The sequence below is a fragment of the Dendronephthya gigantea genome, unplaced genomic scaffold (assembly GCF_004324835.1).
Source record: "Dendronephthya gigantea isolate DGI-Jeju-01 unplaced genomic scaffold, DenGig_1.0 000075F, whole genome shotgun sequence".
NCBI lineage: Eukaryota > Metazoa > Cnidaria > Anthozoa > Malacalcyonacea > Nephtheidae > Dendronephthya > Dendronephthya gigantea.
The window spans coordinates 1117589-1138013 of NW_021163085.1; the positions used below are offsets into that span (position 1 = coordinate 1117589).

At 37.4% G+C, this 20425-nt stretch overlaps 2 protein-coding genes across 2 annotated transcripts; one reads left to right on the plus strand and one right to left on the minus strand.

The window, feature by feature from the left end:
• Window positions 1–8162: 8162 nt before the first annotated feature.
• Window positions 8163–12457, minus strand: LOC114531871 (E3 ubiquitin-protein ligase UPL2-like). The gene is made up of 6 exons (XM_028553474.1): window positions 11955–12457; window positions 11510–11672; window positions 10908–11208; window positions 10188–10708; window positions 9353–9704; window positions 8163–8682 (listed from the first exon to the last, which is right to left on the minus strand). Exons 1-6 carry the CDS (start codon window positions 12428–12430, stop codon window positions 8450–8452), a joined length of 2046 nt encoding a protein of 681 aa, XP_028409275.1. The 5' UTR covers window positions 12431–12457; the 3' UTR covers window positions 8163–8449.
• A 1388-nt stretch (window positions 12458–13845) lies between these two features.
• Window positions 13846–18839, plus strand: LOC114531870. The gene is made up of 7 exons (XM_028553473.1): window positions 13846–14034; window positions 16102–16222; window positions 16386–16558; window positions 17240–17387; window positions 17593–17658; window positions 17856–18131; window positions 18649–18839. Exons 1-7 carry the CDS (start codon window positions 13846–13848, stop codon window positions 18837–18839), a joined length of 1164 nt encoding a protein of 387 aa, XP_028409274.1.
• The last annotated feature ends 1586 nt before the right edge of the window (window positions 18840–20425 follow it).

Sequence of the window (20425 nt, forward strand, 5' to 3'; positions counted from 1 at the left end):
GGTATTAAGCCACATTGGATGAAGGGATATGTGTTTTAAACGTTCACTCTAACTCCACTGAGTCTCCACAAACCGAAATAACACCCTGATCGGATTTTACTCTGCCAAAATCTCGCCACAATTATATTACTTCGATCTCCCACTGTGATCTTGTTGTTGTTATTGAAAATTGAAATGGTCCTGGGAACCGAGCTTCCGGCGGATGTTGCGCTACTCTTGGACCAAATGCCGATTGCCGAAATTTCATTTTGCGTGTTTGTGCCCAACCTACTGCATATCCGAAACAAACCGTTACAAACGCTTCAGAGAAAAATGGCCAAAGACTTACTAATCAACTTTCTACGCTTTATCAAAATATGAATATCTAATTATGTAATTATTAAGCATTTATTGCCAATACTTTAAGACTGCGTTCAGACTGAGTGCCCGGCACCGGTGCCCAAAGTCAAAACTGGTTCATAAAACGTGCTGAGCACAGTGTCCTTGCTCACTACTACGTCTGGAGGTGGTGCCCGTTCTTGGGCACCGTTCTCAAATTCATTTGAAAGCGTCGTATTCAACTTAGGCGCCAGAAAAGGCGACGGACACCAGTGCCGGGCACTCAGTCTGAACGCAGCCTAAGTAAACAAAACCGGAAACAATGAAACACTGAGCTAAGTCAGTGTCGTCTGTGGCCGCACATGTTCAAGTTGAGCATATCAATATTCAATAATACTGTTTAATTCATGCAGATGCCTGTTGGAAGACGCTACAAAGTTAGGTGTGGGATATGCGGATCAACATTCAATAAGGATTACACTAATCAGCATTGCCGCAGTTCGCACACAAGTTACAATGTCCACACACTACCAACTTCAGTATGCAGAGAACCCAATCAATCTTCACTCTCTACGCACTTACTATCAAATGCACAAGTACCACAACCGCCACAACCCGAGGAACAGATAGAACAACCATTGCATTCAGCCCGAAATAAGCAGGACCAATTATTGGGAGAAGAGCATACAGATGAGGCACCAGCAGAATTCGAAGAGGCAATCCACAATCCACAGTCAGAGATTGTGCAACCAAATGAGATGTTAAATGATAAAGAAATGCTAGAAGGTGATTCGGCTCTCTGTTTGGAAACGCATACCACTTCAGACAGTCTATATTCCGATACCGAAGATACCACTTATGTCGACGAGACTGATACCGTAACATCCGATAATAGTATGGGAGACTTTGTTACATGTTATGGAAAATTGCGTCACTTGACCGATATTCTTGGCGAATGTCAGGAACTGCTTTCAATTGCTGGGAAACTTGATGACCCAAATCCAAAGCATTTACTGGGAGATTTGGTGGATGTTGTTCAGAGAGTTAAAGATCAGAGTTCATCTTTAGTCGAAATGGCTGTCGGCGAACTAACGAAGCTCGATGCAGCCACAGATAAAGAAGGGTCCAGTAATTCTGATTATTCAGTGGATTATTCTCCCATCGAACGTGATCCTGGGAGAAGGAGGGCAATAATGTCTGACGTTGACAGGAATTACCTAATAGAACAAGGTCCCTTCCAGCCAAAACTTACCTGCTATCCTAGAAATCGTGATATAAAAGATAAGAACAAACAATGCACTTTTTCATCGGAATGGTTTAAACAGTATCCATATCTCGAACTCCCCCCACACGAACAGAGCCTATTGCTTTGTGTGTCAGCTATTCCATCAAAACGACTCGAAAGATGCTTGGATTAAAGATGGCCAAAACGCATGGGACAAGATGAAGAGTGTTGGCCAAAAGAAGAAAGGAAAGCTAGCCGCACACTTTGGTAGTGAAAGTCACAAAGCAGCATTGCAGCAATTGGCTCATTTTTCTGATCAAAAAGTGCACGTTGATTTATTGATGGACAAAGCTCGCAGACAAGAGATGATTGCAGCTGCGGCAGAGATCGAACGTAACAGAGAAGCGATTAAAATTCAGCTTGATGTTACCAGAACTCTTGCACGTCAGGGTTTAGCGTTACGTGGTTCTTCAGAAGAAAGTGAAGAGAACAGTAACTTTAATCAATTTGTGCAGTTGGTTTCTAGACATGTCCCGTCCTTCAAACGCTGGTTGGATGATGCCTCCAAACACCCTCAGGCTGCCAAGTACCTCAGTCCAAGGTCCCAGAACGAGTACATCAAACTACTTGGTGAGGATGTTTCCCAGAGGGTGACAAACGAAGTGAACAAATCAGGAATGTGGAGCGTGATTGCAGATACGACTCCTGACGTGTCACACAGAGATCAACTGGCTGTAGTGGCTAGATATGTCAGCCCAAATTCTGGTATGCCCATCGAACGTTTGGTCGACATCAATGACATCAACGACAAGACCGGAGATGGGCAAGCACAGAGAATTATCGCATCTGTCGACCGATAGTCGCTGGATAAAGATGGAATTGTCTTCCAATCATATGACTACACCTCTTCTATGTCAGGTGTATTCAGAGGGTGTCAGGCAATGATGCAAGTCCACCTCGAACGTGACATTCCATACATACCTTGCACCGCCCATAGAATAAATACGTCAGTAGAGCACAGCTGCGACACGAGTGCACCAGTATGTGCACTTTTTGATATTCTACAGGAGCTCTTCGTTTTCATTACATCTAGCACGAAGCGCTACGACGTTTATAGCGATAAATTGAAACACCCCGATGCAGAACCATTCACACTGAAGCGTCGCAACTTATCAGGCACGCGATGGGTAGCACGTGAGGAATCGATTCGTGCGGTGTGGAGCTCGTACGCAGTCTTATTGGAAGTCCTTGAAGTGCTGACCGACTCCAAGTACGACACGACAACTCGGTGAAGGCAGCAGCATTACAGGATAAGATGAAGTCTTTCAACTTCGTGGTGATGTTGATGTTCATGAAAAACGTCATGGGTAAAATCAAGTGCTTGACCACTGAAGTTCAAGGTATCAACATGAATATCATTGATACCGTCGAAAGGTTAAAGACCACCATCGAAACCCTCAAAAGAATTCGAAACGACAAAGGTAGCCTCGACAATCAGATCACTCCGTCCAAGTCTTTTGCCGAACGACACGGCATCGATCCCGATAACGAATACAACAGACACCATCGGCAACGCAAGAAGCCCCGTCGTATCGACGATCACCCAGAAACAGCAGCAAATCTTGGTTTGGTGGACCATTACAGGAAGGAATTCGTTGCTGTGCTTGATGTGCAAATAAATGCACTAAAGGCAAACCTGGAGGCTGTGACGAACATTCTACAGCTGGTCATGACCTTGCTTCAGCCGCTTGATGAAAATATGAAGGTGTTTATTATTACAAGTGATCAGGTCACATGAATTTATATGCGTCGTGCCGTCGTGGATCAGTCATTCATAGACCATAGTCATATAACAAATTTCGACTGTCGGTCTCATTTGAAGATACACACCCCCCCCAGCCAAAATTGATATGTACGCCCCTGTATAAAAGAGGCTTTACAAATGCACAACTTCTACCTGTTTATAATTTTCTTGTATGATTGCATGGCGACTTTAGTAATTGTGGTGTTCTACCTGTTTGTTCTTCAGACTCATCCATATTAATTAACGATTTCAATATGTAAATTTGTAAAAGAAGCTCAGATATTTATTATAATGGCGTCCACTCCAAGCAGGGTCGTGCCCACGATATCTCTCTGAAATCTGTTCAGCGTTTATCATGATAAAAATTAAGGCAATACCTTAATTTGAGAGGCTTTTGACAATTAAGATATAAGCTTAATTTTGGAATGAGATGTTGATTTGACATATACCTATAATAGGTATTCTTAGAGTGAGGATGTGAGGATGTGTTGAAAAATAATATGGTAATTACAGCTGATAATATATTTAATGATTGCAGGCTCAAGGGGCTTTAGTCATTTAGTCGATCCTAGTGCCTTCCTTTCGGCAAATATTTTCTCCGCATTTCATCTAAAAAGTCTCTTTTTCACTGTTCAACAAGTTGAATGGAGAAGTGTTTTCTTGCTCTACTTATGTTGCTGTGAATGGCCTAATTCACCTATCGGGATATTAATTTTTACCTCAGGTAAGCCGGTTTTCATAACATTTTCGTTTTTCGCCTTTGGTATAGACAACTACCAAAGCGTCTGTTGCAGTAATTCCTTTGAAATTAATGTTAAAAACGGCAAATATGCTTCCGCCTTTTTGATCAATGGTACATGACTTAGTTACGCTATGAAAAACTATATTTTATGAAAAAAGATGAATAACTGATCTTTTGAGTTTTGGTTATGTTGTTTTTTTGAATAGAACTCTTATGGGATTTGAAAAAGGCAGGCACTGGAGCTATGAGCTTTCACTCATATTTAATGCCAATTCATGAGTATTTTCATTCAAACAATTAAGTTAAATCAATATTCAATCCTCCATTCCTCCCAGTGAATCTACTAGTCTCTCTATTGATCCTTAGTCTGTTTTAGATGAATTTAAAACATTAAACATGATGACTGTGTGAGTGCTGATACAAAATATTTCACTGTTAGATTTCAACAGTGTTTGCTGAAAGTCTAGTATGTTATCTTGTTTGCCTTGTCAAATGCCATGTGAATAATCATGGCTTGATAGACTTCTTGGCATCTTGCACCTTGTTAATCAAGCTACAAGCTTTATTCAAGCTTGTTAATTTACAATGATTTCTACTTCTCTCTGGTTCTGCCCTCTGGGTGTACTCTATTGAGTACAGTTAAACTTGGTCTGATCTCTCTTTTTTAGGATAAAGATGTTATGGAATTTGGGGATGGCTTTTTGCAAATTACTGGAACATTAAACTGTTGATTTTACCATTTTGACTTTGTTAGTTATAGTTACAATAGTTATTTAAATGGAAAATAAATTTATACAGACATGCATTGACTGAGCAGTTTGTTTTCAATTTGCAGCAACTTTTATAATTTTCTGAAAAGTTTTACCCTCCCTACCATTACAAGGAATATTATAATAGGGCTAATCAGGAATTGAAGGTTAATAGCTAGATTATAGACTAATGGAGGAATGAATATAGGCTCAGTTGCATTTTCATTAATTCATAAGACATTTGTTGATAGCACAACTAGTTCCATAATCTTCTTGGTACCATATATAATCAAATTTTTGTTATTTACCATGGCCTTTCTTTGCATTATCTGGAATATGATTCCACTCAAATCCTTGAGTCAAGCAGGGAACCATTTGAAAGTGCATTACTTGGGATACAGTAAGATATGGGTAACTTATTGGTAAAGACACATGCCAGGAAGACTAACTGCGACACGTAAGGAGATTTCCTTTTAATTTTAAGTATTTAAATTCTGAAAATCACAAATTTACAAAGATTACATACTTAAACATTCCAATCATATTTTACAAGTACAATGGTTATACGCGATAATAAAGTTCACTTAAATCAACTATAAATCAACTAATAAAACAAATAATATACGAGAAGTTCACGAACTTATAAACTATAGCGTTGGTATACCTGATGGGTGAATCTCCTCACGCTCGAACCAATTTCTTTCAAATATTCAGTCTCTCTAGAGGCTATGGCGTTCCGGTATGGACAAAATTATGACAGTTCGAACTACAATATCAAAGTCAATAATAAAATATGAAAGTTCATAATGCAAATACGAAACCGCAGACACAATATGATAGTCATACACAGCCAATATTAAAACACGTGTGATAAAAACCAAACAGAACGAAATAAATATCAAACTTGCACACAAAATATCAAAATCGCACACAAAATATCAAAATAGCACACAAAATATCAAAATCGCACACACAATATCAAAATAGCACACAAAATAATTCACAATATCAAAATAGCAAACAAAATATCAAAATAGCACACAAAATATCAAAATAGCATACACAATATCAAAATCGCACACAAAATATCAAAAGAGTGATAGATAAAAATAGCACATAAAATTTAAAACTATAGTTTGCACAGAAAATATGAATACGGGAACGCAAAATATCAAATTAATAGGACGATATGGACGAAGAGGTACGTGACGTAACCTCATTTCGAAACCGGAAACGTAAAAAGCAAGAATATCCGGTTTCTATAAAATAGGATTTTGCAATGGCAAACAGAAATCTAAGAGGTTTTCATGTTACAGAATTTTTTAGATCATTACAAAATATACTAACACTTTCCGTAGAAAATAGATCATTTGATTCTGCTGAGTATTTCCTGCGACGGCTTGACGAATTAGAAAGAACTTTAAACGTGCTTTTTCAGAGAATCCGCGAAGCATATCCAAGGGAATATCAACTGGTGTCGGACTTGAGAGGGTTATTAGAGATCGTAAGTCAAAGAAGGCAGTACTTCTATGCGCTGTCATTCCGTAGTGTATTTGATGAAGATGAACAGAATACAAGATCAGTGACAATTAGTGTGAGTAGGTCAGGCGAAGCTGGCCGACCCAGGCTTGACATTTCGGAGAATATTCTCCAATGTCTCCATAATGGAGCTGGGTTTCGTTGGGCGGAAATTGCGCGAAGTTTGGGGGTATCTGAAAGAACTTTGAGGCGACGGCGACAACAGTATGGCATGAGCACTGGTGCGAATGGGGACTTTTCAAATGTGCAAGATGTGCAGCTCGATCAATTAGTAAGACAAATTTTGCATATCACTCCAGGTATTGGGTACAGATTGGTGCAAGGAGCCCTCCGCCAGCGCGGAGTTCGGATTCAGAGATGGCGCGTTCTTCAGTCATTGCGAAGAATTGATCCAGTTACTGCAACATTACGCGCATCTAGAACCATAATTCGTCGTAGATATTCAGTTCCTTGTCCAAATGCATTATGGTAAGTTTGGGTATATTTTTGCTTAAGTCACTGTATGTGCGGGTTTTGTAGCACGTAGAGAGGACGTGCGACTAATATGGGTGATAATTGTGAACCAATTGTCGCATAGTTTAACCACACTCACTTCCATGGTTGTCTGAAAAATTAATAAATAAACCCTGGTTCACACGTGTCCTAATTTGGATAAGGTACTAGCAATTTTACATGCTTACTATACATTATAGTTTTTATTCATTACTTCATGGTCAAATCTATAGGCACTTGGATGGAAACCACAAATTGATACAGCCGTATCGCTTTGTCATCCATGGAGGTATAGACGGATATTCCAGATTAATAGTTTTCTTAAGAGCGTCAAATAACAACAGAGCATCAACCGTCTTCAGTGCTTTTCAAGAGGCTGTCACACAGTATAACATTCCCTCTCGTGTGCGAACAGATCTTGGATTAGAAAATATCCAAGTAGCGAGGTTTATGGTAAATACACGGGGTGTAAATCGCGGTAGCATTATCACAGGAACATCAGTTCATAACCAACGAATAGAAAGACTATGGCGTGAAGTAAACAGTATTGTTTGCTTGCGATTTCAAGACATTTTTGTTGCTCTTGAAAGAATGGGCTTTGACACAACGAACGAGAATCATTTGTTTGCATTACAAGTAGCATATCTTCCCATGATTAATGAAGCCCTAGAGCAACTGAGATTGAGCTGGAATTGTCATCCTCTAAGCTCGGAGAATAACCTAACACCAAGACAACTGTGGGTTCATGGAATGCTTCATTCAGCGGACTCTGGGCACACAGCAACAGAGAGTGTATTAAACGATGATCAAATTGATTTGGCCAACTATGGGATAGATGAGGATGGCCCTCTACCTGAGGAGCAGATAAATTATGCTGTTAATGTTCCTCCTCCGCCCTTTGAATTACAAGAAGAAGAATTGCAACAGCTTGAAATTGCTAGGCAAAATGCGCAAGCATATGGTGATCCTGACGGCATTATCTCATTCTTTTCAGTACTTCATTTACTAGAACAGCTTTTAGAATAAGAAATCCACGTTACAAGAGTATCTTGAAAAAAGCATTTGTAAATACAATAATGTCGATACCAAATTAAACCTGTAGGTCATCATTAACTAAATTCAATGCTATATATATAAGATTAAAGCAATCCTAAATGTACAGTAATCGCAGTATGCATATTCCAGGATAGTTTGTAATAACATGAAGGTTTGATATAAAACAATTGTGATTTGGTTGTCATACTTGCGAGTACAAAAATCACGCATGCAAGATTGTAAACTTTTTAGCCGTTTGTAAAAAAATATGCATAATGTTTTTTGCAATTTATGTTGTTTTGAAAAAAACCCATGAATTCTACGCATTCAAACCTTCATTTCTTGCAGCCTATCATCTCTATGCATGAATGGTTTTATGCTAACGAAAAGAAAACAACTCGTTTCAAATACGCGCCGCGGGTCTCTCCCATGCGTGTATATACGCAATGCAGGCGTTATATTAATTAACAAAACAGGAAAAAAAATGTTCACGTGTGAGTGTACAAACTGGATGTTACAAAGTGTTTCAGCATCATAGCAGGAAATCACACAATTCCAAATCCCATTTTCTGTATTGCAAGAGCTGAATCAAGACTTCTCTTCAGTTCGGCGAAAGAACATACGAGTCCTGGTAATTCAAGTTCTTGAGGACATGTATTTGCATTTGGATAAGTTGATTCATTCTGTAATATGGTAATGACTGAAGGGTTATGGAACCCCATGGGAGGAATTGTGGCACATCCAGTCGAAAACATCAATAAATCGCTAAGAGTCTCGTCTAAAAAAGCATAATAAACAATGCAATTACATCTTCAATGGAATAAATAATGCAAATTATAAAGGAACTGCCATAACTTGACACAAGAATTTGTAGGCATGGCGACCAAGGGCCGGTTGTATGATAGCCCGATAGCTGCTATCCACCGGATAGTGATTTTTTCAATCGCTTTAAAATCGCCCGTTGTTGGGTATAACTTTGAATAAATCTTATTATTCTTAAATTGAGGTTCCTCTTTAACAACAGTTAGTTCCAAAGCTAAAATTTTATCGCGATTCAAGCCTTTTTAGAACGGTTAAAAAAAATCACTATCCGGCGGATAGCGCTATCCGGCTTTCATACAACCGGCCCCAAATTTGTAGATCATATCCCGTTTGAATGTAGGCCATACTCGTAGCTTTTAAATTAAAAACAAGAAAATAATTTAAAATGTGAGTATGTGTGAACTTTTACTAATCCGTGCCGTACCAAATATCGCAGGTACCAACTGTACCATAGCATGATAGCAACTTTTAAGTTGTTATAAATACCAAATATAACAGGGCTTAAGTTGCTATCATGCTATGGTACAGTTTTATTGCATCCGGACCTTGCAGCCGGTAAATAACACACACATATACACCACACAAAATTCAATAGTTATTATGAACATAAATTAATCATGACTTACTATCCGACGTAGTCAAATACTCTTTAAAATATTCTACAATGCTCGATTCCACATCAACAAATTCCATAATTGAAAGCAATTCCTCTGATGTGGGCAGTTTTGCTTCTCCCCTCAAGAGAAAACATTCAGTTTTGACCGGATATTTCTTGATGACCGTATGCAGCGGCCCAAGTCCCCTTATAAACTGATCAAGCTCTGCTTTCCTTGAGAGCAAAACATTATGCAGACACAAGGACGTTATTGCATGGTAAACGTTTTCTGTGGATAACTTGTGCGGAAATCCGGAATCGATTATCAGTGGCTCAACCTCGCGAGCTATTTTTGTGAATGTGTCAGGAGTGATTGCATCGAGCTACCAAATAATAAAATAATTTGATGAGAAACAAAGATCCACATCAAAAACTGTTAGAGTAGTTCTCTCTTTATGAAATATACTTAATTTTCTTATATATTAACAAATATTTGCAATAATCTCGAACGGAACTGAAAAAGAAATTTCGTCAAAGTTAACACATAGCCTCCTCCGCAGCCTAATAAATGCCTAATAAATTTGCCTATAATAAATTCCTAATATAAATACATAAGAGGTGACTGCGTAGAAGGCTAGGCAACATTGCCAAACACGGTTTTTTTCCATCATGCAATACTGACTGAACTTGTTTTATAGCACTAACGCGGGTTTGCCTTATGTCATTGTCTTTACTCGCTTTGTTGTAAAGAGAATTTATTGCACTAAAGCGAGGCTCTGTAAATTGTGACAGACAAAGATAATAATAGCATAAGCGAAAAGTCCGAATATTAAGTTCTATTGTAATTGTATGTAAATAGTTCGCACCTTATTTATTGCTTCAATGACTTCAAAATCAACCACATCATCTTTGGAGATGTATTCTGTGACAAGATTAGTATCTTGACATTGAATATACTTCCAAACAGCTGTAGAGAAATGAGGAAAACCTGGGCCCCCATTCATGATTGATGCAGCTACCATTCGGCCAACAACTTCAAATAATTTTGATCGCAACGCGTCTGTATTATGCAAAGGAAGATAGTTTCCACCATTTCCTTCAAATAAACGTACAACCGAATCTGGAGAAAGAAGCTCTCTCAAGAGAAGGGTGAAAAATTCCCGCTTTGGACCGCCCCCGTCGATTGCTGGTTCCCCTTCGAACGTTACCATAACAGGGACACTGATATCAAAATTTCTCTGCTTAAGAACAGCGATGCTGTCTGGTAATATTGTATTCCTGTTGACGACAAAACGCCTTGGCGGACCTGTAGACTTCGGAATGACACCTCTTATCAATTCATTCAGTGAACTTTCAGGGGATAATTCGCTCTCTTTGTTATCATCCCCTTAGAAAAAGAAAATGTTTGACCACTAGAAAGATTATGAAATCTTCATGCAGTTTATCAAGTAACAGTACAGCAGGTAAGTAACAGTACAGCAGATAAGTACTTACACCTCTTGTAATGTGTTACACCTATGGAATTATAGAAATATATTTCCTGCATTTTGAAATTGAAAGTAATGGTGTAAGTATAAGTTACAAACCTGCAATCTCAGAAACCCCGGTCTGTTGGACGACATAATCTACTGCCTCTCCTAAATTTGCACTTTTTTCAATCGCTGCGTTCAGTACTTCATCAGAAGACATTGGGAACATTTCTTTCAACCTTTCTATCTCGAAATCAAATAGTTGGCACGTACTGGAAGAGCATCCTTTGTCTTCATCATCAATTGTCATTGAAACGATTGAACTTGTCGACGGCTGGTCAGAAATAAAAGCATATTGTCGAATATCTTCACCAGTTTTTGTTTCTCCAACAGCAAAATCTTCACCTTCAGATAGATCCTTAAAAATGACAAGTAAAAATTATGAATGTAATAACATAGTACAGCGCATCTTACGTTGATAATCAACCGAAGTTGAGTAGATTTCGAAACCTTCGGGGGCGCGGCGCATTTGATTGCAAATGGCAGTTTTGGGCGCAATACATCAATTGCAATGGCATGAGGGAAATACAGGATAGAAAGAGACTAAGGGGGAAAAAGAAGTCAATTACAATTCCATATTAAAAGACACCTGCCTTCTAAAAGAATACCTGCAACCAGAGAGGCCTAATTTAATTTGGCAAGGGCACAAGTTTACTTACATCTTCAATTTCATTTTGATTAAAGTCGTCAATATTTGCGCATGCTCTGATATATATTGGGCCATTGCCAGCAATATGTTTTATAGTTTTGCCATTAACCTCGTTCCCTTCAGGCAGTTTGACTTTTGTGATAGTGTTTCCCACTGCCTTAACAAATTCAAAACTAGAAGAAAAAATAAACAATATATTTTTCAATTCACAATGTTATTGGAAAGCCATAATTCAAGCGTATAAATAAACATCTCTATAAACTAACAATTAAAACAGACAGAAATTTTGAGAAGTTGTATCTTCTACAATAACTTTACCTAAAAAGGTGAAGGTTTATATTAGGTTAAGACCGTAATTTAAAACTAGACAAATAACCTACAAGAAACCCCACAAAAAATATACGGTGGTCACCGGCAGATACAATCGTCCTTTTACTTTCAACTACGCTACTTACTCGTTGACTGTCTTCAAATGTTCTTTAAATAAGATCAATATTTCATTTTTCAACTTTTCCTCTGACCAAGTCTTATTAAGAGTCCATGCATCAATGAACATGTTGTTACGAACTAAATTTTGTTTTTTGTCCCTTCTTGGAACATCAGCCCACGAGGGACTCGGTAAAAGGCACACGTCTTTCAATATAAAATCAAGTTGCGAGTTTGAAGTCTTTTTTTCTTTTCCTTTCTTCGCTTTTCTACCGCTGTAAGGTGTAAATCGCCCATTTCTTGATCTCGGAACAATTGGTTCCTGACCGCTTGTTGTTCTCGGAAGACGAAAAGCGTCGTTGACTTCTTGTTCAGGCGTTCTTGTGGAGCTTTGATTACCGATGGTATTCGCTGCATTTTGACATGCTTGTGTATTCGGGTCTAAATTATTTATTGAGGTCACAACTCTCCGAACTATTTCTGCTATGTTATTGACTCCCGCCATATTGTGCAGAATAAAACGACGTAAACAACACGGGCTTGCTGCCTTGCTCTTCCCGAGCGTGTAAAATGGAAAATACAGTAATAGTTACCGGAAACCGGATATAGTTGCGCCTTCCGTTTCCGGAAGTGAATGTACTCACTGCATTGTGTGTGCGATTTTGATATTGTGTGTGCGATTTTGATATTGTGTGTGCGATTTTGATATTTTGTCTGCTATTTTGATATTTTGTGTGCTATTTTGATATTGTGTGTGCGATTTTGATATTTTGTGTGCTATTTTGATATTGTGTGTGCGATTTTGATATTTTGTGTGCTATTTTGATATTTTGTGTGCGATTTTGATATTTTGTGTGCAAGTTTGATATTTATTTCGTTCTGTTTGGTTTTTATCACACGTGTTTTAATATTGGCTGTGTATGACTATCATATTGTGTCTGCGGTTTCGTATTTGCATTATGAACTTTCATATTTTATTATTGACTTTGATATTGTAGTTCGAACTGTCATAATTTTGTCCATACCGGAACGCCATAAGAGGCGCGTCTACCTCAGCCTAACTTTCTCCCTTTATCTCTCAAATTACAAAATGACGCGCGGTTACTATGGGCGACTATTAGTTAATTTTTGCTAACACAACAGTGATAATTATTTAAATGTTCATATTAATTAAAATCCTTCGTCCACAATTTTTTTTACGTTTTAATATTTATTATTTCTGGCATTGGCAAAACAGCGTCAACGTTCCTTAGGAGCGTTTATTAGGAGCCGGTCCTCCAGGAATTATTATATAGCTCAGTGCCTGGGAACGGGGTTGGAACAGTGAACTATAAATGAGGTTATTCAATAACCAAAGTTAATAGCGAGGAAACCACGCGTGATCCGGAAGTTAGGTGTTCCTGTCGAGGTGCGCTGCGTCAGCCCACGTGTTATATTGCGTGCTTGCTCGCGTTGCGGTCATTAGTTGCTCGGCACGCAAAGTGTAACAAGTTTAACAAAAAGTTTAAAAACCCGCCGTCCCACCCTGTTCAAGAAAGGTAAGCAGCATTAGTTACCACCAATTACATTGGTGTGATGGGTGCAAGCTATCCGAGTGTGGTTGGCAGTTCAAGCACCCGATGCACACGTAATTATACGCTTATTAACATATCAAATTGAAACGTAATTGGCGCATATATGCGGTGATAGTAGGTATCAGACACCTAACAGCATATACTGAGTAACAAGGTACCAGACTACCTCTATGTCGATTGTCGAGTTGATCTGACTTCGCGCCATTTTGTGTGTTAATAGTCGGGGAACAACGATCTGAATTAGATATCTTCTTCGATTTTCTACAGCTTTCGAGGTGATCTTTATACGGTAGTTGTTGGGAAATCTCATTAATATTTATAAGAGTTTTAATATTCAAATTGAGCTATGGAATACGAAAGAAGCAGCGACGGCGGGAATGGTAATGGTCAAGGTCGATTGATCATTGACGAAGAAAAGCTTGCCATTTTAAAGTCTTTCTTCATAAGCAGAAATATGGACTCAACCAAGAAGCAGAACCTCGCTGTTATAAAAGAATGTGCAAACCAAACAATGCTCACAGAACAACAAGTGAAGGTGATAATAAATAATATTGTTTAAAGTACAGTAAACATAAATAGATGCTGCCTATTATAAATACATAATTAGTTGCTGTGGTTTAATGTATTGTGTTAAAAGCCCCCGAGTTAGTTTTGTTATGTGGCTAAATTTATAGTTGTTTGTGTGTATATCAGTCCAACAGTATTGATTATTGAATTTTAATGTACTGTAAACTTTAAAATGTGCATGGTTGACACTCATGGAAAGAATTCCTCAACATATAGTAACACATTTTTAAAGCTGCAAAACTCATCCTTTGATAAATAAAATTGTCAGGCATAAAGAATAAAAGATTAAAATCTAATGCATTTGGCTGTGTTGCTGCTCGATAATAGTTTTGGTAGCAGACTAACAGATAAAAGCTCAATACTAAACATTATCAGAGCAATATAATTATATATAAAAGTAATTGCCAGGATCTAGACCAAGGTTCTGCTGTTCATTGTATATTGTCAGAAGAACTGTTTGATTGAGAGCCAGTCACTCAAATTAGTATGTTTACATTGTATTAAACCTCTAACTGTAAGTCCTGCACCTATGAAGTTTGTAAGGCAGTTTTTAGTGGGCTTTCACATGCAGGGAAAGCATTGGTAACATGTGTTCAGAAAATCAAACATTAACATGTTCATGCAGCTATTGTTTCAATATACCTGTAAATAGTGGACTTATGGTCGGGGGACTTATATTTGGAATGGTGTATAAACACTAGAAATGTGATAGGCTTACACAGAGGGCTTATAAGGGGGGTTTGTGATGGGAGGTTTATGGTATTTGATTTTGAAAAGGTTATCCCGAGATGGCAGCCCCTGCTTAGGCCCACTCTAAATAACTATAGTCCTGTGATTATGTGAGGTTTAAACTGAAGCATCCATGTGATGTACTATGGGAACTTTTAAATATAAACTGTGGAGCTGGTTGATGATTGGTTAACATAAATAAACTATTAATGTTGATATTTGGCACTACTACAAATTACTAAAGAATATCATTTGCCATATCTCTGGTTTCACAGTGAAGTGATTAGTTAGGGAATACCTTGGATGCTCTAACTAATATGTCTATTTGCCCTAACTAATATGTCAATATCAGTTTTGGCATCCAAGATATTTGAAAAGACTTCTGTAAATGAACATGATTCTTAAATAGTTTTTATGTTAATTGTATAAAACTGAATATGCACTGTAATTTTATCTTAAGTATTTAGAATATCTTCTCTGTTGTTTTTTTCTGCTGAAATGGTAATATTTCTCAAATGTGAGGGATAAAATATCTTTATACAGTACCTACACTCTTTTAGTGATAAAACCAAACATTAACTCATTTAATAGCCATGTGCAGGTCCTACACCAAGATATGCATGGCTATTGCATTTTAAAACCTATCAAAGTCAAACTCATCAATTAATTAATAATTATGCTCTAACTACATGTTGTGGCATATTATGTTACATACTATCTTATGCAATCTGGGTGATTTTACCCAATTTAACCTATTAGGTAATTGGCATTTTCTGTACTGTTATTAGTTGATTTACCTTTTATTCATTGTGTAGTTGGTGGTATAGGGAAGCATGGGTGGCATTATGAGGCTAGCATGTTGCCTTTTACCAATGGTTAAAACTGTTGATGGAAGGTAGTACTTGGATCGCTCATCTCTAGGAAAAACCCCAGACCATCAGAGATGGTAGAGTTACATAGTTGATCTCTCCTGTGCTTTGAGGGATGTTATCTGGGTGCTGTATTATTAATAATATTGTTAGCCCATTGACTTTCAAAACATTTGAAAATTTTCTTGTGGGGCATTCGTTCACCCTAATATCAGACGATTTTACTTGTCATGGAAAGAGTCATGCCATTTAATCGTTGAATTATCTACTGTATGCCTTAGGTATGCATAAATTGTTCAATTCACATACTTATACATTTACATTGAAGCACGTTAACTTGCAGTTGCTTGACTTTCATATTAACTCGAGGTAATGTTGCTCTAAAATAATAAATTGCCATTATGAACAGTATTTACTATATTTTATGTTAATTACAGCACTGGATAAGTAATTATAGGGCAAAAACGAGTGGACGGATATCAGGAAAAGTAGGAAAAAGCAGATTAATGAGAAAAAGATCTGGCTTTAATGTATTTGCCAGTGAGAACCTATTCAAAGGTAACGTTTTAAAATATAGTAAATTGGAAATACCTGCTCATTTATTATGTAATAATTAAATCTATGCAAAACCATCCATAATATTCCATGTAAGTTGTGTAGTTACAGTACTTTTTCAGAATTCTTTATTGTATAATTTAATACTTTATCTCTTATTTTGTAGAAAGCAGTGGATCTTCCTCTAATGCCTTCAAAAACATTGGTGACAAATGGAGAAGCCTTTCAGATGAACAAAAAGACACCTTTAGAAGAAAAGCATTGGAATCAGATAAAGATGTTTGCCTTCCTTCCAACAATGCCAAGGCTAAAAAAATAATAAACAATATGATGAAAGAGGTACAGTAAATCGTACGATAAAATGTAGAGTCGTGTCTCTATTGTTATGTAATTACTTATTTCATTTCACAAATTTATTTATATTGAAACCTTCATTATCCTATACAGCTAAGGGGTTTTCCTACAACAACTTAGAGCGTGCAAAAAGCAATGGGTTATTATTTAGCATATGTACACTCCGAAAACTAGTCTTGTATTTTGTAACAAACCACCCCTATATACGCAATACCCAGTGGCGTAGCCAGCCCGAAGATTTTGTCCCGCTATGTAAATTTCGAGTTATTATAATTGTAGGTTTGAAACGTACACGTAGTCTGGAATATCGATATGTTGCCATTTCCATGCCCAGAGAGTCTACAATAATTATTCATTTCTTTAGAAATATATTGTTTTTACAGTCAATGAACACCAAAATACTGACTTACTGTGCCTAACCAGCTTACTAAATATAGCTTAATACTAAATATAGCTTACTAACCAACTAAACAACCATATATACATACATACATACAGGCTAATTCGCTGAATAGCTAACTAAGTACTGTAAATAACTACCCTTTATTCTCTATCAGCTGGTTGTTATAATTATACAGTACGGTACAAGACGTTTCGTAGTGTAGAGACTTTATTATATTTCCCTCACATACAATATACATGTATGTTTTGATGTTTATGTTAAAGGTTCAAGAATTGGAAGCTTTAGGAGGCCACTGTTTATTGATCTGCGGCTTTGAAGGCCATGTTTTCCATGGCTCAACAGATGTCGGCAATAAGATGTTGAATGATAGCGAAAACGATTTGGTACATCACTTCGCCAATTTGCTGCAGTGTAAGTTTCGGATACAAATATAGTTGGATCTAAAGCAGATGGGTCCAGCGCGATTTGGTAGGGGGAGTTTGATAAAAATATTTGAAAATGAGATGATATTGTATTGCTTCGCTTGTACCTCTCCTGCACCCCCTTTGGCCTAAGTAATAATATTTACTATTGAATGTTATGATTAACTAAACGTTAAGTAAACTTGACTGTATAGGTTCTCAGGATGGAAAGGAGAATATTTCCGTAAAAGCTATTCAAGAACTTTTTAATAAAAAATACGGTGAGCACAAGTTATGTATTGAAAGTTGTAGTTTGAGTACAGGCAGCGTAGTTGGCATAGTCACTGTATATACTGTGATGTCTGTGCATGAGCATAAAGAGTTTGTTATACAGTGTATACAGGGTGTATAAAAAAAGGAGACCTTTATTTATTGTATGTAATGGTAAAGTTTCAGATACATTGCTTGATTTTAATAGGTGAAGTTGTGAAAAAGAAAAACGGGAAAATGCCATATTCGAAAATTCAAGAATATGGTATTGCTTTTATCGGACTTCCAGCTCATCTGGAGATAGATATTGGAACTACACCACGAAAGCCTGCTCTGTACGGTTCGGCTCAGCGTCGTGAATTGTGGCAGTCTAGAAATGCTTGGTCATTAACTATTACTTCATCAAGTAATCTTATTTCCAATGCTCACACTGATGCCGGTCATTCTGCTCTCCAATCTATTTCTGATCCTGTTGTCTCTAACTGTAATTCAACGCTTCAACTTCCAATCCTCCTACTTCTACTGCCTTACATTCTACTTTTTTGTCTACACCTTCGACTTCCCATCCTCTTACTTCCAGTCCTGCTGTCTCTAGCTCCCCCAGTTCTAGTTCTTCCCTGCCTACTCCTTCAACATCCAATCCTCGCATTTCTATTGCCTCTGTTAATGTCCCTAATTCTAGCTCTTCTGTTTCAAAACCTTCTGCTTTCAATCCTCTTACCTCTAGTTGTCTTACATCTACTTCTTCTCCTCTTTTGTCGGACACATCCAATGTTTCTTTGCCTGTTAATTCCAGTCCTGTTATGGCCGTATCAAGTCCCGCAACCCTCGCTTCTTTGCAGGAAATTCACAAAACAAAAGCTATCAGAGTACCAAAGGTGTATATTAATTCCTGTTTAAATTTCGAATTATGTACAAGTGCCAATGTCTTTTAGTAATTTGAAACATTGCATATAGTACGAGTACGGTAACTATGTTTCTCATATATTGCATAATTTTAGACATGTTGTTTGGTCTGATGGCGAAGAATAGTAATGATGTACAGGCTATAGCAGTAGTATCGGGACAAACTCGCGTCCACGGCGAAACGTGGGAGTTGGAAATGTTGTTGTCGAAATTCGCCGCATTATTCAACCTGGGTTGCTTCCTTTTTGTCCTGGTGCATTTGATACGGACGAATGTGTCGTCGTAGGTGCTTTTTACGAGTGGCCCTGTAACAGATTAGCTCTTCTGCATGCGCAGTAACCCTTAACTAGTTAATACGTGGGCATGGCATTGATATTATAAATTTCTTCTCAGTAGTTTAGTTTCTTTATGTTAAAAAACGAAATATGTATCTTGTCAATATGCATTTTTCTGAATAAAAATATTTGAGGTACGATTTACAGTATTTAGTATTCTAGAGAACAGTTTTATGCATTTAAAATGTTACACATTCAACCTGATATGATCTTATATTCATTGTTGTCTTATTAACCAATGATGATTTTTTTGATTCAGGAACGTAAACTGCGTCAGGTTGACTTTGTGTTGGTTCGACTCCAACTCGCAGTGAATTACCTCCCCATTTCAAACTTAGAACTTATGCTCTTTGATTACGATGACAACAACAGTAGTGTATAGGGGCTTTACATGAGCCCGGTTACCCGAGATTCAACGAAGCGTGAGAGGACTCTGAGGTATTGAAATAAGACTTTATGAATTACGACACCAAACAAGCACATGCTATTGTTGTGGTGATTATACGACTGCCAGGAACATGTTATCTGCTCATTTCAATACCTCGAAGTCATCTCACGCTTCGTTGAATCGCGGGTAAACGGGCTCATGTAAACAGCCCCTTAGTATATGGTTAACTAATCAAGATCTGTTTGAATTCAATGCTTGAATAAGTAGATGTCTGGCTCCAGGGGGTGGTTGTTCAAAAGCCGGTTAACTTAATCCTGGGTTAAAGCACAGTTATAAAATATACATGGTTTGGAGACTATGTTGAGGTAGATTTATGGAAAAAATTGTTCTTTTCTCATCACATGTCTATTGTATTTTGCAACAGATAAACCAATAGCAATCTTGTTATTAACATATCTTTCAAGTCAAGGTTGAGGAGCTTTCTTAGCTATTCTATCAACTGTGGTTAAAGCAAATCTCTACATAAATTTTTATAATCGCTTGTTTACAAAATTGAATATCTTTTTTCATAAATATTGTCTGGACCGATAGAAGTCATATTTTACCAAGTTTTAAAACGAACAGTGGTTCAAAAAAAGAGTAAAACAATGAGTTAAAATTTAACCCAGGGTTATTAATATTATAGGTTTGAACAGGCCCCTGGTCTCTGATGGAGACTTCACAAAAGCTACAGCGGTTTTGGACAACAGTGAAGAACTTGGTGAAATTAGCTGAAACTTTGCAATGTTGAGTCTTTTATCGATATAAACTCATGGCCGAAATATTTAATCAAAATATGGAAACGTTCTTATTGAAATACATTTCCCGACTTCATGGGCGGTACCAGTATATAACTACATACTAAGGCTTCACAAAAGCTACAGCATTTTTGGAAAACAATTAAGAACTTGGTGAAATTAGCTGAAACTTTGCAATATTGAGTCTTTTATCGATATTAACTCATGGCCGAAATATTTAATCAAAATATGGAAACGTTCTTATTGAAATACATTTCCCGACTTCATGGGCGGTAGCAGTATATAACTACATACTAAGGCTTCACAAAAGCTACAGCGTTTTTGAAAAACAATGAAGAACTTGGTGAAATTA